At 38.9% G+C, this 25,074-nt stretch overlaps 1 protein-coding gene across 2 annotated transcripts in view; it reads right to left on the bottom strand.

Annotated features, from left to right (window-relative positions):
- Positions 1-25,074, bottom strand: part of RAB28 (RAB28, member RAS oncogene family) — an 87,270-nt gene that overhangs the window by 38,752 nt on the left and 23,444 nt on the right. For both annotated transcript variants that reach the window (XM_077815843.1, XM_077815846.1), the window contains exon 4: positions 23,694-23,823. In XM_077815843.1, coding sequence (XP_077671969.1) covers positions 23,694-23,823 — 130 coding nt within the window. The remainder of the gene's footprint in view (positions 1-23,693; positions 23,824-25,074) is intronic.

Below are 25,074 nucleotides of genomic sequence, written 5' to 3'. Positions count from 1 at the left end.
GATATAAAATGAGTTAATAGTAATTGTCCAAGGTAGAGTATGCCATGATTCCAAGAAAATATAACTTATTTCTAAATATTTTCTGTTTTAAGGGACTTTGTGATTATTTAAAGACATTTATCTGTTCCCCTTGCTATCCAGTGACTTGTTTCCATTATTACTTCAGTGCTTTCGTTTAAATTTAAACACATGAAGGAAAATTTAATGTTCATTTATTGCTTTGTATGCCAATATGACTTCTTGGAACATGTGAGGATAACTGTATACCATGGGATTATGAAGTTGCTATAGTACTTACTCTTCAGTAGAGTAATTACTCTAGCAAGTGTGTAAAGCAAAGAGGCCCAGTTGCATAGGGCTGAATAGGGAGTTTTATGAACTGCATAAAAGCATGATTAGTATGGGGAGAAAACATGTTTCACACTTTTATTGTAAAGAACATGAGAATCACATGCCAGAACAGATGTTCATAAATTGGGCCCTTAATCTAGAGCACTTTCCAGGTTTTAAGATATATCCACTGGTCTGGTAGAACATATTCCTCTCTTTTTAATATAATTCTCCTGTTTAGTTTTTTTTAATAAATAAGTTTATGAGTTAGTAGTGTTGCCAGCTGTTCAACTGATTTACTGTCAGAGTCTGCTTTAATATAGAGTGGCTTTTGTGGCTTACCCATATAGATTACATTTTAAGCTTCAAGATATCACTATAAAGCAGCTGGAAAAAGTACTGGCTGTGCTCAGAAACCTACATTATTGCCCTAGTGATCAACCACTTGAAATATGCAACTACCCCAATAACTACTCAGTCCTCTGAAAACAGTTTTGCCTGACTCTGCTCTCAAACTGGAAGTCTTCTCTAAAGCTATAGTTTATAGATTTTTACCAGAAAGACAACATAAGAAAATTAATTATTTGGTAATTGGAGTACTATCTGGCAATTCAAAGTTCTCTTTACAAAGACTATTCCTTTATTTAATTTCCTTTACAAAACAAACTTCAATTTTCTCCTCACAGTTCATCACAATGGACATCCATCAGGAACAATTATTCAAAATGGTGAATGTGGTGGAGTTCAAGTTATAGGCTCTCATAAAAGTTAAGGTTTATTATTGCAATGAGTTATTTCAAATGTTTCTCTTTTCTTTAGAAAAGTTACAACTAATAAAGTTAGGGATAGAATGAACAAGTTCTAGTAAAATCCAGATACCCTTAGACAGCATGAGGCTGCATGTGTGCAATGATATATTAAATGAATGCCCTCCTGCATCTCCAGAAGTAGGGCTTCTAGAAATCTCTTTGCAGCACCATGAACATTTACTAAATGGTACTATGGTAAAATTATTGACAATACTTAAGAACTTGGAGACAGTACCTTTATTAACAACACAAAATTATACAGCAGCTATGGATGTGCTGATTCCTTCTCCCTACCCCCCATCTTTATCTGCAAGTATAGGGTATTTTGATTCTGATATCTGCAACCATGGTACTATGTTTTAAATGGAACAATGGATTTAAGTCAAATGTCTCTACCATGGACACTGCCTACTCATTCTAATGTTGATTCAGTCCAACAGATGATTTAACACTGTCACACACAAGCACACATCTCCTGTATTGGTACAAAGGGCTATGAATATTCTACAGCTCATATTATCTGGTCCATTTCAATATAATTTTTTGAGGTTTTCAAGCTTTAAATATAAACTGCAATGTGCTCCCCAAAGATACTGTATGTGGTTACAATATCTGTCACACACTCTAGCGTTGGGCGGATCAGAATCTTTCTGTCAAAAAACTCTCTGAAACTGAAAATGAATTTCAACTACAGTAGAACCTCAGAGTTACGAACACCTCGAGAATTGAGGTTATTCATAATTCTGAACAAAACGTTATGATTGTTCTTTCAAAAGTTTACAACTGACCATTGACTTAACAGAGCTTTGAAACTTTACTATGCAGAAGAAAAAAGCTGCTTTTAACCATCTGAATTTAAATGAAACAAGCATGGAAGCAGTTTCCTTACCTTGTCAAATTTTTTTTTAAAATTTCCCTTTTTTTTTTTTTAGTAGTTTACGTTTAACACAGTACTGTACTGTATTTGCCTTTTTTTTCGGTCTCTGATACTGTCTGATTGAGTACTTCCAATTCCAAATGAAGTCAGTTTGTAACTCTGAAGTTCTACTTAAAACAATTGGGAGAGGGAAGAAGAGGCTACTTTCCACAGAAATTTGTTTTTTTCATCAAAAAACAATGCCTGAAAATTTTTTGGTCAAAAACCAACGTTTGGTTTGGAAATGCTATCACAGTGCCTCATATCCCCATTCTCAGCTATGGGTTGGGCTCCCTCACTGGACTCCATCTCCCATAATGAACCACAGACAGCAATTCTCAGGTTGCACCATCTCCCCAACTAAGAGGGGAGACTGTGGTACATCTTGGGAGATGTAGTCTGACCAGGGAGACCAACCTATGGAGAAGACTGAGAGTACAAGGCACTTGAATTACAATTCCCATGAGACATTGTGGTGGCATATCCGAATCCTAAGTACTTCAGTTCATGACCCAAATAAGTTGGCTTTTGATTTTCTATCAAAAAGTCAATATTTTCTGTGGGGTGGAAAGAGTTGGGGGGGTAGACATTTTCTAACCAGCTGTACTTTAGAGTTTGACTAACTCCCATACATTGTAGCATTAGAGAGGGAAGAATCACAGAATCATAGAAATGTAGGGCAGGAAGGGACCTCAAAAAGTCAAAGTTCAGCTCCCTATGCTAAGACAGGACCAAGTAAACCCAGACCATTGCTGCAAGGTTTTTGTCCAACCTGTTCTTAAAAACCTCCAGTGAGGACGGAACAAGCTCTCTTGGAAGTCTATTCCAGAGCTTAACTACCTTATAGTTAGAAAGTTTTTTCCTAATACCTAACCTAAATCTCCTTTGCTGTGATTAGACTTCTTGTCTTACCTTCAGGGGACATAGAGAACTGATCACAATCCTCTTTTTAACAGTTCTTCACATATTTGAAGACTTATCAGGTGCCTCCAGTCTTCTTTCCTCCAGTCTAAACATGCTCAGTTTTTTAATCTTTCCTCAAAAGTCAGGTTTTCTAAACCTTTCATCATTTTTGTTGCTCTCTTCTGGACTCTCTCCAGTTTATCCACATCTTTCCTGAAGTGTGATGGCCAGAACTGAACACAGTATTCCAGCTGTGACCTCACCGGTGCCAAGTACAGCAAGACAACACTCCTGTTAATACACCCCAGCATGACATTACTTTTTTTCACAACTGCACAATACTGCCGCTATTCAATTTGTGATCCACTGTGGTCTTTCAGCCAACTGTGTACCCACCTTAGAGTAATTTCATCTAGACCACATGTCCCTAGTTTGCTTATGAGAATGTCATGTGGAATTGTGTCAAAAGCCTTATTAAAATCAAGATGTATCATATCTACTGCTTCCCTCTGTCCACATTAGGCCAGTAACACTGTTAAAGAAAGACATTATGTTGGTTTGGCATGATTTTCTCTTGACTAATCCATGCTGGCTATTCCTTCCTCATTCCCTAGGGGTGCTCAACCCCAACTCTGCCACAGACTCCACCCCCACTCCAACCCTTCCCCCAAAGCCCCACCCTCACCTCTTCCCACCCTGTTCCACCCCCTCTGCATTCTGCTGAACAGCTGATTGTGGCAGGCAGGAGATGCTGGGAGGGAGGGGAAGGAACTGACCCACAGGGCTGCCGGTGGGTGCTGAGCACTCACTTTTTTTTTTTCCTGTGGGTGCTCCATCCCCGGAGCACCCACAGAGTCAGTGCTTATGTTCTTTATAACCCTATTATGCTTCAGATGCTTACAAACTGCTCAATAATCTGTTCCACTATCTTTCCAGGTATCTAATTTACGTTGATTGATCTATAATTCCCAGGTCCTCTTTGTTGCAATTTTAAAAGATAGTAACTATGTTTGCCCTTCTCCAATCCTCTGGGACCTCACCCATCCTCCATGAGTACTCCAAGATAATTGCAAATAGTTCCAAGATTGCTTCAGCTAGTTCAAGTACCTCAGGATGAATTTCAACGGGTCCTGATAACCTGAATACATCTAACTTATCTATATATCCTTTAACTTGTTCATGTCCTATTTTGGCTTGTGTTCCCTCCCCTTTGTTTTTAATAATGATGTTGAGTATCTGGTAACCATTAAGCTTTTCAGTGAAGACTGAAGCAAAATAGGCATTAAACACCTCAGCCTTCTTGAAGACATCAGTTATTAGTTCTCTTTCCCTGATAAGCAGAAGGTCTACATTTTTCTTCATCTCTCTCGATGTATTTTAAAGAACCTCTTCTAATGCCTTTTATGCCCCTTCCTAGGTATAACTCATTTAGTGTCTTAGTCTTTCTGATTTTGTGCCTACATGCTCATCCCTGGCTGGGATGATTTAGTTGGTGTTGGTCCTGCTTTGAGCAGGGGATTCAACTAGATGACCTCCTGAGGTCTCTTCCAACCCTAATTTTCTATGCTATTCTTTTGTACTCCTCCTTAGCAATTCGTTTGGGTTTCCACTTTTTGTAGGATTCCTTTTTGATTTTCAGGTCATTAAAGAGCTCCTCATGGAGCCATATTGGCCTCTTACTATTCTTCCTATCTCTCCTTCTCACTGGGATAGTTGTTGTTATGCCTTTAATACCATCTCTTTGAGAAACTGCCAGCTGATCTCCTTTTATCACTTAGATTTTCTTCCCATGAGACATTACCTGCCAGTTCTCTGAGTTTGTTAATGTCTGCTTTTTTTGAAGTCCACTGTCCTTATTCTGATGCTCTCGTCTCCTTTCTTTCCTTAGAATCATAAAATCTAACATTTCATGATCACTTTCACCCAAATTGCACTCCACATTCCTTTGACTCCAATTCCTCCCTGTTGGTCAGAATCAAGTAGTTAGTGAGGATGAAGTAGTGGGGACATTTCAAAGAGCACTCTTCTGCAAGTTCTTAAAAATAGATGTTTAATAACTGATGGTCTCTGCTCTTTTCTTTTGATAAAGAATATATACAAGAGTTTTACTTTTTACACTATGTCTATATAACAGACTTAAAATGTATTTCATACAGTTTAAAGCCAGAAGGGACCATTACATCATCTAGTCTGACCTCCTGTATATCACAGGTCATTAAATTTCACCCAGGTACCCCTACATTGAGCCCAATGACTTGAGATAGACTAAAGCATTTCAGTCCTCAGGGGATTAAACTGTTCACAGCCAGAGAACAGGGGAGACTGAGGTGCCACGAATGTCCAAGGACCATGCAATGATTAGGTGGGATATCCCCAACCAATCCTAGCAGGCAATTCACACTCCATGCTGCATGGAAGGAAAAAAAACTAAGGTCCCTAACAATCTGACCTATGGGGAAATTATATCTATTACATAAAAAATATAGATATACTAAAAGAAAGTTAAGGGTGCAAAATCAAGCACTCAAAAGTTAAGAAATGTGACAGTTAAGACTGTCCGAATTAAGGTTGCCCATGAAATCTTAATTCAGCCTCTTTCTGCATATGTATTATGATACAATCTTTATTTACACGGTCACATACTATTTTTCCCACAAGAAAGTCTTCCACAAATCATTTCATCTCACTGCAACTCTGTCTCCTCTCACCTTCAGCTGTCTGGTCTATTTAGATTATAAACTCTTTCAAACTGGGAAGGACTGTTACTACATGTTTATATAGCACCTAGCAGAAGAGGGCAGCGATCGTGGTTGGTGCTTCCAAGTGCTAATGTAATACAAATATAAATGTTTAGGTTGAAGAGTTAAGCACCCAAAACTCAAAAAGCAGTGTTAACAATAATTCTGCTCCCTTCTGTATATACATAATACAAAAGACTATTTATTGATATCACACACTATTACTGAATTTGCTATGCCTCATTCAGTGCACAGACTGCATGATGCCCAGCAAATGAGGTAGGGTTCTGAGATGCATGAGGCAAGAATCCAAAGGATCATTCTGGGCCAAATTCTGTTCACAATTACATCAGTGTAAATCTGACATAATTCAATTTAATTTGGAATAAAACCAGAGACTTAACATCTGTATAACCAAGATCAAAATTTGTCCTTCAGATTGGTGGCTCAACAAGTGTGCAGTGAATGAGATATGACTGTTTACTGTATCACAGAGACCCTAAACAATGAATGAGGCAGGGTGGTAACTGCTCATGGATAGAATAGTATGTAGCAAGGGCGAAATTCTCTCTTGTGCAGAGGGCCAGCACAAAGCTTCTGTATCACTTATATCCTATGGGAATTTTACCATAAATGAGACAAAGTACACTTATTAAACAGTAAAAGACAAAAATATTTTAAAGTAATATTTCCAAATGAATGGGGATATATTAACAAATTGGTAAAATATATAATGAAATTTCAATGGAGAATATATATTGTAATACTTCTAGAAACAGGAATTTCACTATGTGAAGGGTTCCTCTTTTCTGCTTTAGTAGGTTATTTTAAATTAGAGTCAGACCTTTGCCTCATTCACTACACACCAGAGATCAAACTGGCCCATCTTGTGGAGGTACGGTGAAATGATAGTTATTTTTGAGATTAGCATCATGAGCTACAGAATCTCAGCTCCTTCATTTAAAAAAAACAGTTTCTAGCCCTTATGACTGGAAAATATCCTTGAAAAATATCAAGCAACCATAACTAGTACAAGATTATCTGCCTGTAATCCTGGAACAATAGCAGAGAGGTATGAACAGCCCCAGTCATCTCAGTGAGGTGTTAAAAAAGGAGAGGGATGATCATATTATAGAGATCAGCAAAATCTATAGAGTACTGTAGTATCTCTGTTTGTTTGTTTAACAAATGAATAGTGCATGGAAAAACACTACCACTTAATTTTTTTTTCCCCTCAATCTGACCTGTGAAGTAAACAAGGCAGAAGGAAGGGGGAGTTCTCTGTTAGCATCCGAGCCTCACCTAGGAGGAATCCCATCCCACAGCACATGGAGAACTCAGTAAGGCATGAAAGTCCCACCCAAAGGGATCCAAGCTCATAAAGCCCAGGGGGACATTCAAGATCCACCGAGGAGGAGCCAAGCAAAGTTCAGAAGACCACACATGATCATATTTTGAAGTTATGTACAATCTATTGAGAGTGACAGCTCATCTTAGTGTACCAGGTGGATGGAGCTATGTTTGCGAGGGGAGCCTGGAACTATACCAGTACTCACCACCACCACAACCTCCCCACTTTCCTGCAATTAGAGCCCCAGCTACACACCATCTAATCTGCACATTGAAATGAGAGGGATCAAAGATCGGATAGTAAGACATACACACAAGGAACAAAGATAAGATGGTGCACTTCCTGAATTGAGAGCTTCACTCTACAACTCTAGGTCCTGTTCCCCAATTGGATCAGCTCAGGTTTCAATGGGACTCCGTGCAGATCCAAATTGCAAGACTGAGACCATAATGTTCGTCCATTTTGTACAGAACTGCCTATCACTTTCGAAAAGAAAAGAAAGAGAAAAAAAGAGAAAAGAAAAATATATTTACTATTTGCCTTCACAATTTGCCTATTAGCAACAGAAAGCACAAAATAAACCAGTGCATGCACAGTGAAAATGATAAAATTTTAGCTGTAATTTGCCCCTTAACAATTCATGTAACTATATATACACATCTATATATATATATATACACACACACACACATATGTATATGTATGTGTGTGTGTGTATATATAGATGTATATATAGTTACATGAATTGTTGATATATATATCATGATATATATACACGAATATATAAGTAAATAAATAAAATAGAAAATCAAGCAAAATGTTGAAGAGTTCAAATCATATCCTGAAAAATGTTTATTGTAAGGGTTGATTTTCCTTCAAATCATAAGACTATTTAAAAATGTGTAGTGTACACTGGGGACAAATATCACACTGGGGCAAATAAAAGTTCTTCTAATAAATCACAATATACCTCAGTAGTGATATACACACTAGGTGATACAGAGGCTACAATGGTAACTCTCTCTTAAAAAAGTAACCAGTCTCATATAATTCTGAATTTAAAAAACAAAAACAAAAAAACTAACACACAAGATTGAGGCTGTCCAAGGGAAACTCTAATTACCAACCCTTTTAACTTTTTTAATTCCCCCTCCACCTTTTCTCCCCCCCTTCCTGAATCTGAACATCTTAGTTCATGTTTTCCAGCTGACAGAAACAAATTCCAATATTTTTTTAAGATTAGCTGCCCTTCTGCTGTCTTGTGTGCCTCAAGAATCTGACAGCAAAATATATTTTACTTTGAAAAACAGTAGTGAAGTACATCAAGAAAACACGCAAAAACCTGCTACCTTAGTTTTAACTGCCACAAAATCTCCACTGATCAGAAGTACTAAACTATTTTAGTAGCCAAAGTCATGTTTCAGAATTCCAAACTTCTATCAATTACATTCAATTGCTTTTAAGCTAGGATGAAATTAATTTAAAGAACATCTCAAATAAAATTCTTAATTTTTTCAGTCGAGTCAAATCTAACAAGGAGATGTTTACATTTTCCTTGCTGAACAGGATGGTAATTCTCCCTCCTCCATCTTCCCCCCATCCTCCCCCGATCTGACCACCGCATAGTAAACCATCATTTAGTGTACACAAATCAGATGAAGTTAGAGTGTATGCATAAACATTGTACCATTCCTTCTTTATTACAGTCTTGATTTTAACCACTGGTTAAGAAATAATTACAAAAACAATTATTTACTGAATGATATCTAGTTATTGAATTAAAAAAAGAGTGCTATAAGAGCACTTTTTTCCTACTTTGTCCAAAAGTCTGATATTAATGTCCTTTTCACACTTGAACATTGGTTATCCTCTATCATCAGCTTTCCTCACTGATAATATATGAGAATATATTTCCACAGTAGCTAATGGAGACATTCCTACAAATCAATGTGCTGCAGTGATACAGAAATAAAAGCTTATTTCACTGTAATGATGCTTCCAGACTTCCCTCAAGTCAGGTGGTTACTTGCAGTTAATGATCTGTGACATACCACACAAGTAGTCCTAAAAAGACTTATTATCCACTGCATGTGCAACAATATTTGCTTTATGGATGGCTAAATGAATGAAGACATTCAATGTAACTGTAAAAGTAAAATCAAAAGAAAACTTACAAGTAACATGTTTTCTTTGAGTAAAAGAGCTGTGAACATTTTCCATTAATACTTAACCTTTTGCTGGAGCAGTGCAACCACATATAATGCTTGAATCCATAAAGACCAAGAGCTGTTCAGGGTTAATGCTGATGCCCCCAATCAAATGCTGTAACTTTTTCATAAATGCAAGAAGTCTAATTTCCATTGGTGAAATCACACTGTATTTATGTCACATGATAGAGAAGACAAACTTTAGAAAGAATGAATGTGCATACTCTGTGCCTTTGAAAAGCTTAGCGGTTTTCTTTTAATCAAATAAAACATACAAAATTAATTTCTAGAAGTTATGTTGACGTATTTTAAACGACATGATTACACTAACCTACGAGTAGAAACGCATTGCAAATTAACTCTAAATAAGCTACTCAGACAGCACAATATCTTCCATAGCTGTCAGACTGTGCAGACATTCACACATTTTCTGTTTATAATTTTATTTCATTTACTAGACTCAGCTTTTGTCCACCATATGTCCACTGTACATTAACTATTCCCTGAGGTACAATTAAGGGCTTTCCATTTGTTGTAAGAAGACCTAAGTATGAAGGACGCAGCCAGAAACAACATTTCTACCTAAACCAAAAACAGAAGCACATTCAGCCTGAACTATGGCTTATGCAGCATCTTTTTTTTTTATTAGACATGTGTCCACATTGCTAAAGAAATGACAGCCAGAACCCATGGCAACAGTACATGATTTCTCAACATTTTATGTGTGTATTATTATAAAAAGAGGATATGCGTATTGTTCTAACCTTTGTATTTAAATCATTTATTACCACTTGTCATTTTTAATGGCATGTTCTCTAAATTTAAGCATAACTATTTACTGTATGGTAATTTTTTATTTATTGGTATTTTTGTAGCACTCACTGCAGCGCTTTCTGAGCTCCCAGGTACAGTAACAGTATTCTGTTAGACTTTGAACCTGGCTGTCTAATTTCTGTTGTTCTTTGGAGGCAGGACATATGTGCACAAATAAAACAGCACCTAAAGATTTTTAACTGGGGGGAAATAAATCAAGTCTGTTGTTTTTGTCCTCATAAACAAAAGAAAGTGTAACATGGTAGTCATTTGCCAGTGGGGCTCATTTAATTCCACTCTTAACTGCCTACTCTTTTCCTCTTCAATTCTGAGTGAAAGAGAAAAACAATGTACTAGCTAGAGTTTAGTGCAGACAGGCAGTGTGCAAGCTTCCTCACTTAACTCTGTTAATGCATCTCAGTGGTGACTTACAAAAGTTTTGTTACTCTTGTCTTGCTTCTCTCTTGCTCCCAAAATGGTCTGGTGCCCCCGGCCCCCCGATGGCAACATAGGTATAGGTTTAGAAGACACTAATTTTCACTTGTAGCCTACGCAATATTACATTCCATAAATCAGATTCAGCCTGGCGTGAGTGCAAGTCCACAGACCTGAATGGAATTATACCTATATCTCTGGAGTCCAACTAATTTATATAGCTATAAATATATATGTCAGCTTCAGCTCAGTGGCTGAAGCTTGAAGTGCAGTCCCCAGCCAGCCAAAGAGCAGGCTTACTATAGACCTATCCTACCTACTACTGTCAGAAATGGCTTTGGACTTCACAGCCAATGCCCATAAAGATGGCAATGAGCTGACGCAGCCGTTTTTGCTACAGTACTGACAGGATGCATCCCTATGCTGCTCTGTTCCTTGCCATGGCTGCTGCCAAATCATGGGGCCTCCACAGACAAAGAATTGCCAAAACTCTGATCTGCCATCGTGCCCCATCATAGCTAGCTGCCCTAGAATCATCTTCAACCTTGGAAGAAACTAAAAGGAAAGTGAAATCCCTATTTAGCATACTGGATGGTCTAGCAGATACAGTCTCCATTCTGGCTTCCCAGCTAACGTCAAGAAGGACTCTGGATGGGGACTATGAGTAGAACCTGAGCTCCCCCGTGAGATCAGATCCACCATGTACATTTGTCCACATAGATGAACATGTAGATATTAAGTCCAGGACCCAACTACCCTCTTGGTACCCACATCCAGGTTCTTTGATACACCCTGGGGGTCCTCTCCCGGTCATATTCCCACTTCACAGTACATGGAGTATATCTACATAAACATTACAGAACTATACATCAATACTCCCAACTTCTTCTATCTTACACAACCTGCTGCATGCTTGGCTAGCTAATGAAGGAATGAACTTGTAGTTCAGACTGCACCTGATCCAAGCCGGGGTAACTATTACCTCTAACATATTGCAAATAGCACTCCCAAAGCTGTCCTGCCAGCAATGGCAATTTAACTGCGGTAGTCCCATGACCTCTTTGGCACTGCAGTCAGCCAGCAGTGCCACAACATCTATCCCCCTTTGCTGCACCAACTAGAACTTAGGGTCAGGACCATGCCACTGAGGCATCCCTTCTGATGCATTTTTGGTAACATAAGTAAAGAAGTTTGTTTTTAAAATATGGTTTTAATTTTCCCATGTCCTTAACCTAATAAAGAATGTATTCATGAACTGAGCTGCAAATATTTTAGAACTTTGCATAAAAGGTTGCTTTCATTGGACATTTTTTTCTTTCATTGTCTTGAATGATTCTTTAGATGTTAAAGGCCAAACTCACCACCAAAACAAAACATGCAGGGAATATGGGGTTTTCTTAATAATCTGTGTAGGGATGATTATTTAACACAAAACATTCTATATCTACACAAACAACTTGTCAGATGGGCTATATCACAGGGTAAGCTGGACCTTTAAGGAAGTCATGGGTTCAGCCTCACCTTTGACTAGTTTCTCTCTCAGTCCAGGGGTCATATGATGGAAGAATATGAATAGGGGCTTATCTATACTATCTGTGGTTTGCTGATACATCTATACCGGTATAGTTATACGAGCAGAGCAAACGCAACATATGCCAACAAGAAGGAGTTTTATTATCAGTATACAGGTTTCAGAGTAACAGCCGTGTTAGTCTGTATCCGCAAAAAGAACAGGAGTACTTGTGGCACCTTAGATGATAATAATAATAATAGAGACTAACAAATTTATTTGAGCATAAGCCTTCATGGGCTACAGCCCACTTCACTGGATGCATAGAATGGAACATATAATAATAAGAAAAATATATACATACAGATAAGTTGAAAGTTGCCACACAAACTGTGAGAGGCTAATTAGTTAAGATGAGCTATTATCAGCAGGAGAAAAGAAAACTTTCGTAGTGATAATCAAGATGGCCCATTTAGACAGTTGACAAGAAGGTGTGAGGATACTTAACATGGGAAAATAGATTCAATATCTGTAATGAACCAGCCACTCCCAGTCTCTATTCAAACCCAAGTTAATGGACCGCTTGTGTGGACTGGTCTAGGCTGAGGTTGATGGTGGGATGGAAATTGTTGAAATCATTCAGCAACCTCAGCACCATCAACCTCAGCCTAGACCAATCCACACAAGCGGTCCATTTCCTGCACACTACTGTGCTAATAAGCAATGGTCACATAAAACACCACCCTATACTAGAAACCTACTGACCGCTATACTTACCTACATGCCTCCAGCTTTCATCCAGGACACACCACACGATCCATTGTCTACAGCCAAGCTCTAAGATACAACCGCATTTGCTCCAATCCCTCAGACAAAGACAAACACCTACAAGATCTCTATCAAGCAGTCTTAAAACTACAATACCCACCTGCTGAAGTGAAAAAACAGACTGACAGAGCCAGAAGAGTACCCAGAAATCACCTACTACAGGACAGGCCCAACAAAGAAAATAACAGAACGCCACTAGCTGTCACCTTCAGACCCCAACTAAAACCTCTCCAGTGCGTCATCAAAGATCTACAACCTATCCTGAAAAATGATCCCTCACTCTCACAGATCTTGGGAGACAGACCAGTCCTCGCTTACAGACAGCACCCCAACCTGAAGCAAATACTCTCCAGCAACCACACACCACACAACAAAAACACTAACCCAGGAACCTGCCTTGCAACAAATCCTGATGCCAACTCTGTCCACATATTTATTCAAGTGACACCATCATAGGACCGAATCACATTAGCCACGCCATCAGGGGCTCATTAACCTGCACATCTACCAATGTGATATATGCCATCATGTGCCAGCAATGCCCCTCTGCCATGAAAATTGGCCAAACCAGACAGTCTCTATGCAAAACAATAAATGGACACAAATCTGACATGAGGAATCGTAACATTCAAAAACCGATAGGAGAACACTTCAAGCTCTCTGGCCACTCAGTAACAGACTTAAAGGTGGGAATTTTGCAACAGAAAAGCTTCAGAAACAGACTCCAGTGAGAAACTGCTGAGCTTGAATTAATATGCAAACTAGATACCATTAACTTGGGTTTGAACAGAGACTGGGAGTGGCTGAGTCATTACAGATATTGAATCTATTTCCCATGTTAAGTATCCTCACACCTTCTTATCAACTGTCTAAACGGGCCATCTTGATTATCACTATGAAAGTTTTTTTTCTCCTGCTGATAATAGTTCATCTTAATTAATTAGCCTCTTACTCCACCTTTTCATGTTCTGTGCATGTGTATATTATGATCTTCTTACTATATGTTCCATTCTATTCAACCGATGAAGTGGGCTGTAGCCCACAAAAGCTTATGCCCAAATAAATGTTAGTCTCTAAGGTGCCACAAGTACTCCTATTATCAGTATAGTTATACTACCTCCCCGAAAAACATTAGTTACGCCAACAGAAGCACTCTTCTGTTGCCATAGCTGCATCTACACTGGAAGGGTTTGCTGGCATAGTTCTGGCTGTCTGGGGTATGTGATTTTTTGGCACCCCAGACCCACAGAGCTAAGCTGACAAAACTTTGTCAGTGCAGATCTGGTCACTGTAGACCGGCCTAGGAACAGGCCTGCTGTGGGGTATATGACTAGGCTGAGTTCATTCCGGAGAAACTCAAATGAGCAGGAGGATTGTGTGAACTGCTCTACACAGACACTCTCCGTAGTTCCCAGGCAGAGGATCTGCAGAGCACAACCCTGCAGGGAGCAGGAGCCAGCTCGAAAGGTTGGTGGAAGAACTGTGTTCTTTTGAACTTTATATTAAACAAGCCAGCCTCTCAGAAAGGGAAGGTTATTGAGAAAATACTCATATTTTGAAGTTTGATTAGCTGGGGAAGAAAGGGTAAAGGAGGCAATAACTGGACTCAAAGCAGACCAGGAAAGCCCTGATATAGAAAGGATTCACATGAGTGCACTCTAAAGCCAAACATTCATACGTAGACTGGAAAATGTTTCTTTTTTGTGGTCAGATAAGATAGGTAATAAGATTGTATTTTGTGTGAATGCAAGTTAAAGGGTACACTAAAATATAACCTTTAAACTTCACAATATAACAGCACATCATTTCCTGCTCAGAGATAGCACTCCAAGATCAATTAATCATTGCTAAGGCGAACATAGAGTCAACATTCTTAATTAGTGTTGATGCACTCTCCTCTATGCCCTCATCTGTCATGAAGACTGTTTAAAAATCTGAGTTATTAGTCTTTATTGGGGAGAGGATCTGGTTAATATCTCTAAGAGTAGAAATCATTCATCCATCCACCATACACTGGTGCCTGATAATTTCTACCCCCAATATAATTTACAGATAACCACCGCCCTGAGACTATCTAGGCAGCTATAAATCAAAAAGAGAGTAGCTCCCATGCAACCTGGGTTAATTTTTGTTTACAATATATCCACAGAGAATGTTGGTTTGACACTTGAGGAGTCTGTTAATACATCAGATACGGAAAATATAAAAGAACTAGTCATGGTAAAAAAAAACCACAAATCAAATAAAATATAGTAGAACCATGCTAGCTCACACTAATGGCTAGAAAGCTTACAGTGAATTACTGAATTGTTAGAAAGTGAACACACAAAGTTAAAAAAAAGCAAAGATCTTACTGCACAAAATTTACTTGTCTTAGCTTGTGATAATACTTAATAAACTTGTAGAATACAGTATCCTAAAGGGATAAAGTCAACACACACAGGTTTTTGTTTTGAACTACTTGCTGAGAACTGGAGCTTATTTCATCATTCCATGCTGCCTTGACTAATATTTAATACAATGTAACTTTAGTATTGTAATTGACTTTAGCAAACAAGTTCTTTACTTCTGTTATTAACATTCCTGTTTTAGAAAAGCTGTATTATCACAGTCATCACAGATTTTACAACAAATGTGAAATTCAGTATTTAATTTTGCTGTCAGAAAATAAATGTGAAATGTTAATCAGTTGCTTACTGAATAAATAAAAATAAAAGCTTGAGAAGTGCTGATGTGATTAAGCAACTGATTTAATTGATGATAGGCTGCAAATGAAGGAGGCAGATTTGGCTGGACCTTGGTTACAATCTATACTTGCGCAGTTTACATCAACCTAATTATGTCAGGGTACACACTACAGCCTTGCCTCCACCAATATAAGTGCCTTACTACATCGACATAATAACAACTCCACCTCCACGAGAGGCGTAGGGCTTATGTCGGTATAGCTAGGGCGACACAGAGTCCATTTTAGACTCTCTGGGTTACTTACATCAGCTCTTGGCAGTCATTCTTATCTATTTCAGGGCTTCATGCGGGAGCTGTGAAATTGACAAGAAAGCTGCTCACAGATTGGGCTGTCACCCTGGGATGAGTGGGGGGCTCCAGCTAGAGCCCAGTTGCCCACTGGGCTCCCCGCTCAGACCCAGGCTACTACCCTGGCTCCCCACTCAGAGCCAGGCTACCCCCAGGGTCCAGGTTCCCCACTCCTAGCCACGCTACTTCCCGAGCTCCCATACCTGGCTGCATTGAGGTGCCCAGCTCCCCACTCCTTGCTGGGAACCTGCCTGCACCCAGGCTCCAGGCATGGAACTATGCACTGGGAGCCCAGGCAGCTGCTGTGTTTCAAGCAGTGAGCGGGGGGCAGCCGGTCTCCAGGTAGGAAGCTCCTCACACTGCCTCTCAAGTCAGTGGAAGCACTCCTGGTGGGGACACTCACCACCGCTAGACGGAGGGTAGTGTGGACATGAACTACTGCAGTATTACTGAGGTAGCTGTAAGTCAACCTAACATAGGTTGACTTAAGTTTGTAGTGTAGATAGACATGCCTTCAAACTGAGCCTAACAAGACCACTGAGATATGATGTGGGAAAGTAAAGGAAGAAGAGAGGAGAAAGGAAGAAAACCCCACCATAACAGAAGACTAGGAGAAAAGAGACCATATATCCTGAAGAGAACAGTACTGTTTTCTCATAGAAGGATGGTTTCCCTAAGTTTTTGTGTTCTTTTCTGTCTCCTGCTCCTAATGATCTAATCTGCAGGGCAAATTCCTTCTTTCCTGCTGCACAGAGAAGAGATAAATACTCCAGAAGCAAGAGGAGGAAAAAAACATGAAAAACTTAAGGGACCTCAACTCATCCCAACACACCTAAGAAAGCCAGTACTAAATTAACAAATAGTATAGTTCTCTCAAAGTAAGGTTGGTGTGAGCAGAGGGAGAGGGACAAGGAAGGCAGGGACTGTCTCCTAAATTTTGGGGTTTCTTCAGCTTCTCCTACTTCTGGATGGTTTAATCCTCTGGAAGTTAAGCAAGGTCAGGTTACCCTGCTTGCCTAGAGGATCTGCTTCTGAAGACAAGCCTGAAAGACTTTAAAGAAACTAACTATACAGGGAACATATCATATCAAGGGACTAAAGCAAATTTTTAATTAAATCTTTTCTACCTAATTTTGAACCCTGCAGTATAAAGCAGAGATAGTCCAGATAGTTATAAAAGAAAAGCTCATGTGATTGTCAACTAATAATATTGTACTGTACTGAAAAGAGAAAGTTAGATACTTCTGCAACCTGCTCCATGGGAAAAAACCACAAGACTGTGAAAGTTATCGTATTGTGATTATGCCAAACTGGAAAAGTAGCTCTTTTAAATTTGATAAAAACAATAATTAATATGGTGTTTAGTGCTCTGAATAACACAATTCTGCATCCCCACCTGGAGGCAAAACAAACTTCTACCTGGAAAGGGCGTTCACACCAACATCTCAGTGGCTGGGTTCTGAAGGTCTACCTAAAGTCTTTGACTAGCAGGCTACTGATGTAAAACAAACAGTAAAGTTACCTACGCAGTTTTTGGCAGTTTTCTGTGTTAAAGTAACTACTACTTAATATTATGATTTCAAAGATGTTAATATTGAGGATGTGTAATGATGGAAGCCACATATGATAAAACTGCTTCCTAAGAAATGCTGAAAATACTAATGAGTCAGATATTCCTTACACAAAGGTGTTCGTGTCCACAAGAGACAAATGTGCATATATAAGTGCCACAGGAGAAAAAGCCTAACACACATGCTGCTGAATGGAGTGCATGTCATTTGTGAAGCCAATCTGCAAAACATGCCAGAGGTGTTTGGAAGAAAAACTTCAGTAAACAATCTTGTTGCAACTGTTGTATAAAAAAAACACCAAAAACACCACATACACATTCATAACTACTTCTGAAAAGAAAGCCAGATACAAGCAATGCTTTACAGCTCCAGGTAAATCCTCAGTATGGATTTCCTTATCAGTATTCAGTGGATGGAACCCTGGGTTTCTTCCCATTTTCTACCCTGCAGAACAGCCGAATAATTAAGTTTTCTTTTAAAAAATGAGAGAGAGAGAGAGATGCATATTGTAACTTTGTCAACATACCCAAATCATCAAACGTGTCACTACAGAAACACAACACTGCAGATGCATGCAGTTCATAAGTGCTTAAGAAGTATGAAGCAGGCCAAATTAAGGCTGTCTGTCGAAATGATCAAATGCTGAATACAACATCATTAGAAGTCACAAAGAAAACTTCTAATTAATGGGACTGCAATTAAACATGCAGAATAACCACTGTGGAAATAGTGTCTAATGGCAGCCTTCAGTGATGCAAGTACGGTGGTACGGTACGGTACGCCATACCAGTAAGATATTTATAGCTGGTATGGCGTACCGGAAAGACACAGGAGGAGCCCGCCCCCAGCCCTTCCAAGCAGCTGCATCTTCTGAGTCCTCCTGCATGGGGTCTGTACAGCAGCCCTGCCGGAGGAGTTGCACGTTTTGCCCCTTTCGCCGCTGTGGTTCCTGGGATAGCCATGGGATAGTTCCGGGGATAGCCCCCCCCCCCACAGATAACGTAGGATGGATGTGGATCATGGGGAGGGGACAGGGAGAGCAAGGGGGCCCCTGGCGAGGAGGAGTCACGTGCAGGGTCATGTGGGGAAGTCACGTGCCCCCCCACCTTTGTGTCCCTCCCATTAATGCAGCGTACTGGCAAGAAAGGATTTCTACTTGCAACACTGGAAGTCTTCGTAATTACACTACTGCAAGGGAGAAATGCAGAAATAAACATTATTGGAATAATCTCCAAAAGCTAACTGAAAAGCAGATGAGAAAAAACACCGCTCTAAGACAGGTAGCTGGAAGAAGCCATAAAAGGCTAGAAGAAACGAACAGAAAATATGTGCCTAATTTAATGAACAGGAGTAATTCCACTGACTACTTGTTTAAGTGCTTTGCTAGATCAAGATTCTAAGTATCATGCTGTTAACATACCTGGATTTTACACAAAAAAGCAGGTTTTGTTGGTAAAATTCACACATCCACACTTGAAAATTTGGTCTTTAGAGAAGTAAAAAACATTTTAAATTAGTTGAAATTAAAATCACCTTATTTGTATTTTGTGACAAGTGATACTTAGGAATCCAATAAATCCGTTTGCCATGGAAAAATGCAGAATTTGCATTTTTACAGAGAATCTTTAGTTTTTACATTTTGTGAAAAAATAAAAACATATACAGTAGAACCCCGTTTATCTGAGTTTCCATCACCCAGCTCTTCGTATTAACCAAGCTAGGGCTGACAGCCCGAATCGGGGCGTGGGCTGTCAGCTGAAGCCCGACCTCCACCACACACGGCTGAAAGTAAGAGCCCCGCCGTACGGGGCTGAAGCTCTCCGGATTATCTGAATTTTCGATTAACCAGTGTGGCCCCGGTTCCAATTAGGTTGGATAAATGGGGTTCCAGTGTATCAATAAAACACTGTGTTCAACCGATACCTGTGGCTAGGGAAACTAAAGTTCAGCGTCTCATTTTAATTGCGGAAAAAAATAAGATTTTTATGGGTTTTTTAATCAGAGAATTTGGGGGATTTTAATCACGGAAAACTAGGATCCCTGGTGATGCTATATATCCGTGGATACTCTGATCATTCATGGAATTAGCAATCATTACGGTTTAGTTTCTGATGTCTTGTCTCAATGAAGGACCCCACAAGCTTGATACACCGTGGTCATGATTATGACTTTGGATGAGATCCCCACTTACACAGAACAAGACTACAACTGGCTGCTACAGAGAAGAGAGTGAAAACTATCTGAGACAAGTAATAAAAGTCATTGGAAGTAAGGATAACAAAGTACTAATAGACCTTGTTATAAGGAACTGGGGATGAAAGCCAATTGATACAAAAGTTTAATCTGCCTTTTCTGCCCATTCCAAAAGATATAGTTGTAGCCATGTCTGTTCCAGGATATTAGAGAGACAAGATGAGTGAGGGAATATCTATTGGACCAACTTCTGTTGTAGAGAGAAAAACAAGCTTTAGAGTCACAGAGAGCTCTCCTTCAGATCTGGGAACGGTACTCAACCTCACAGCTAAATGCAAGATAGAATAGATTTGTTTAGCATAAGTAGTTAGCACATATTGTAAGGGTGCTTTTGTCTTTTATCATTTTCCCGTGAGTTCATATGAGAGCATAGTGCACTAAATGCCCCAATAGCAATTATCACCACACTCTTGAATGAACTCACACAGGAAAATGGTGAGACACAAAAACACCCTAAATAGGGTGACCATACATCCTATTTTGGCCGAGACAGTCCCTTTTTTTAAGCCCTGTCCTGACCATCCCGACTTTTTTGCTAAAAATGGGCATTTGTCCAATTTACACTTGCCAACTGATCAAGTCAAAAAACTGGGGTGCGGAAGAATGTGTGTGTGGGGGGGGGAGTGGCAATGGCACCCTCACACAGAGGGGGCAGGGCTTTGGCAGGGGGCAGGCGGGGTTTGGGTGAACAGTGATGCCAGCCCCAGCCTTGCATGTGGAGAGTGGGGGAGCCAGCCTTGCATGGGGAGAGCATCATGCAGGGAGGAGCAGGGGTGGGTGAGCAGCTTGGGCCAGCCCTGCATGGGGGGATAAAGGCTCAGGCTAGCCCCATGTGGTGTCCCTTTTTCCCTTTGGGAAATATGGTCACCCTAACCTTACATCACCTGTGGGGTGAACACTTCACAAAGCGATCACTCTATATCTGACCATCAGTCCTCATCCTCAAAGGAAATGTGTACAACACTTTCAAAAGACAGGCATGGAACTTACATTCATAATTCTGCTAGATACCAAAAATCATGGACTGAACAGACACGCTGGATTTATGGTTTATTACAACAATCTGTAATCCACTAACCCCCCCGTTTTGTCCTAAAACTGCAGAGATGTTAATGGGTCACTCTACCTTGAATGGTCCCTTAGAATATGTGCTACCTACTTTTGCTAAACAATCTGTTCCGTCTTGCATTTAGCTGTAAGGTTCTGAGTACCTTTCCCAGACCTGAAGAAGAGCTCTGTGTGACTCAAAAGCTTGTCTCTCTCAGCAACAGAAGTTGGTCCAATAGAAGATATTACCTCACTCACCTTGTCATTCCAAAAGATGACTTTTACCAACAGGTTCACTTCCAAACCATTTAGTAGTACAGCGAAAGCAGAATTTTTAAAAAAAAACAAAACTCTTTACTAACAAATATGCTAACTGTCTTCTTCTATGCCTAGCAAGTATCGTAAGAAGATGCAGTACACAACTACATTAACATTCTACAATACTTGATGATAACTTGCACCATTTGAAAACAGCATTTATTTGGAAAAGGTATTTTCAACTACCTTAATGCATGTGTGTACGTAGTTCAAAGTGAAGGAGGAAAATGTAGACTTAAGATATCATCTCTTCCCCCTTCTTAAAATATTATCTAAATGAGAATTATTTCCCCACTTCAGTTAAACGCTTTCACAAGAGGACTAACTGACATCAAGAAAAGTTCCTATTCCTTCACAGGTGGTATCAATATGTGGAATAGTATGATAAATGGGAGTTTAAAGCAAAGTAACATTAAGATACTGAAAAGGGACACCAGCACCTTTAAACATATGCCAAGACTTTAACCACGCATTTTTGAAAGTTAGGCTCTTAAGTCAATATTTAGTCACCTAAATAGTGGCCTGATTTTCAAAAGTACTGACTTGAATGGGAACTGCTTGGTACTCAGCATTTTTTGCAGTTTTCTAAAAAGATATGCTGTAGCTCAAACATAAATTATGGTTTTGAGACAAATTATTGGATGAGATTATTTACCCTGTGTTATGCAGGAGGTTAGACTAGATGATCATAATGCTCCCTTCGGGCCTTTAAATCTGTGACTCTGTATGTTCCAAATAGGTCGCAGCTCCCAACACGTTATCCTATCATCACCTACTGACTGCAGAAGCTGAGCCATTCTAAATGGAATGCATTTATTTAGACGCAGTTGTCAGTTGTGTTAGCTTTAACCCCTGTGATACATAGGCATCAAAACCATACTTCTCCTGTGAGTACTGATCTTATTATCTGCCTGCTTGTATCACAACAGGAGCATGAATACAATAAAGTACTCAGGACATATTGAGATAGAATCCTTCTTTGATTTCCTCTTCCTGTTGTAAAGTTTGGAAAGGTAATTAATTTCTAAATGCTTCATTCTGGTCATGGTTAAATAGCAATAAGGCACTTGGATATAAAATAATTACTAATCTACGTAGCATTCCTTGCTCCCTTCCTCTGGAGAGATGCCATACTTCTAGAGATTTCCATAACAGCACTATACATTCTTTAGGATCACAAGAAAGTTATATTTTGCTTTATTTTCATATCCAGCTGGCCACAGAACAGACATAAATTAGAGGCTCTCCAAAACAGATAAGAGGTACCCCACTCCTTCAGCTCATATATTTATGAGCTACAGGCCCTTTTCTTGGTCAATGTCAGTCTGCTATTCAAAAATTCATACAGACCCATAAAACCAAATCCTACTTTCAGTTGTATTCAGTGAGTTCCACTAGTTTAATGAGGTTTCATGTACATAATTAAGAAAAGAATTTGACTCAAGTTATATAACAGAGATACAGTTCTCTCCTCTAACCGAAATTGAAAATCAATGTCTGATTTTCTGTCTATGATGGTGTCATTCCAGCAAAACAGCATTACTTATGTGTATCCTCTTGTAAATACTTTACAAGCTTTGCACAACTCCAGGTGGGAAGTCCAATTTCTAGGTAGAATATAAATCAATGAAAAATATTTTTCATTTGGATTTCAACAGAATCTGTATTATTGGCTCTGGTGTGCTATGGTACAACAGAGTCTATGTTATACTTTCAGAAGTGCTATTTATATATTGTAACTAAGTGTTGCTCTGTGTTCTTCCCAGAAAAACAAAAGCAGTCTTTCATAATGAACATCAGAAATAGTTTCAGCATTGCGGTTGCAACTCTAGAGTTAACGGCTAGGAATTAACGTATCTCAACTTTACTTTCATTTGCTTGAAACAGTTTCAAAAAGTTATCTTTCTGGATGAAATGTATCAGGTTTGGTCTTGACATGAACATGAATTATTTGAGAAAGACACAAAAATGTGTTTTACCCTTTGTGTTATTTAAACAAATATATGTCCGTTACTAAAGATTATTAGAACTTTTTCATTGCATGGCTTTTTTTATTTTTTTAAACTGGGCATATCCTGCTCCTACTGAAGTTAATGGTAAAAAGATTAAGAGAAGTGGGATGAAGCCCTGTGATTTCTAATCAGGGAGTTTCTGAAGGACTGATTAAAACCAGGAGAAAATTAGGATCCAGCTGGTATTTTTATGATTGGGAAATAATTTCTTAAGAAGGGTTTTTGATGATTAAGAGTAAGAAAAGGATCAAACTATGTTCTGATGATCAAAAAAGGGTTTACAATGAATGACAAATACCAACAGAACTATGGAGAATAATCCACCTCTAAATTATAGACGGTATGCAAGAAAATAAAAATGCTCCAGGAAAAAATCTCTTTTTATGCTTAAAGCTTAATTCCATGCTTTTAAATTATGGAAGCAGATTTTATTAACTGATTTCCACCTAGCAAAGAAAAACAGTCACTGTTACAATATAGAATTTAGAAAGACCTAAAACATAAAACCCATTATGTTGTTCCTTTGTAACTAAAGATCTGTCTTATAGTATTTCTCAATATTAAACAAACAGCCAAAGTACTTCAATTAACTAGTATTTATGCATTAATAACTTACTTTTATTGCCTACCAACGCCACAAGTGGCTGAATTTCTGATTCTTCATTTGCTTTCTTTACCATATTATACCAGTCTTCTAAATTTTCAAAGCTCTGGTAATTGGTGATGTCATATACCAAAAGGATACCCTGAGGAGAAAAGATATATTTGAAACATTATACATTGACAAAAGTTATTCATTGCAATAAGTTACTATTAAATTCACATTAAGTTTATTTTTTAATATTCTTCAAAAGCTGAGATGCTACTAATTGTAAATTTTGTTTTTTTATTATTATTATTATTGTAATCCAAACTGAACAGTTAGGATTCAAGCAACTCCACTAAATAAATATTTTATGAGATAAGACACATAGCAGTACACAGACTTTATTACTCATATATTAATTGTATCACAGCTAGAGAAACACAATGGAAATTTAGCAAAGAAAAACAGCAACCAGTATATTACTCAGAGTAGAATGTCACTGTCCAACATTTACATTTCTTTTAAAAACCTCAAAAGCTTTTCAAAATGAAAGTTAATATTGATTTAGTTAGGGACTGGTCCTGCTTGGAGCAGGGGGTTAGACTAGATGGCCTCCTGAAGTCCCTTCCAACCCTGATATTCTATGATTGTAAAAACTAAGTTGTAAAAGGGCTGCTAATTATCTAGTTTTCACCATAGGTTTCCAGATTTGATTTTTTTTTTTTTTTTTAAATTGTGAATCACATATTTCTTATTGCCTGCCTGCTGCTTCTATTCTCCCAGCTGGGGCAAAAAGCCAGCTCCAGTCCTTTACTGTTGTAGAAGACAAGTATTGGCAGGCTTTTAACAAAACTCTAAGGGCCTGATCAAAAGCTCAGCATAGGTCAATGGAGAGACTAGCATTGACTTAAATGGACTTTAGGTCATGTCCTAAGTGAGAAATATTCAAAAGACAGATATTAATCAGGTGTCCCATAAAGTCCATTATTTTGTGGCGAAAGTCCATTGACATCCCTGACTTCCCTGCAGGCTTTAGCCTCTCTCTTCTCATCTTTTTTCCTCCATGGATTCAATGGTCAGCTCTCACCTTCATTCTCTTCTCAATTATTCACCCCTTTGTCCTTCTCTCCCACTGTTCCCTCCAATTCAATATCCCATAGCCCAGGCTCACATCCAGAATCTGCTTCTGCTGATCCTGTTCCCATCGTTCTATATACCTCTAAAGAAAAATCACAAAGACCACGTAGCGTTCCTCCACTACAAATCCATCCGTTTCTCCTTATGTACCACCAACTTCCTTGCAAAACGGCTTTACTATTCCTTCAGAAGCCCTGCTTATAACCTACGACACCTTTGATTCCTCCCTCTCCGTACAGTATTATCAGCTTCTTCAAGGAGATGGACCAGAACT

The sequence above is a fragment of the Eretmochelys imbricata genome, chromosome 4, assembly GCF_965152235.1.
Source record: "Eretmochelys imbricata isolate rEreImb1 chromosome 4, rEreImb1.hap1, whole genome shotgun sequence".
Classification (NCBI taxonomy): domain Eukaryota; kingdom Metazoa; phylum Chordata; order Testudines; family Cheloniidae; genus Eretmochelys; species Eretmochelys imbricata.
The sequence above is the reverse complement of the archived record's forward strand: the minus strand, read 5'-3'. Positions and strand labels throughout refer to the sequence as shown.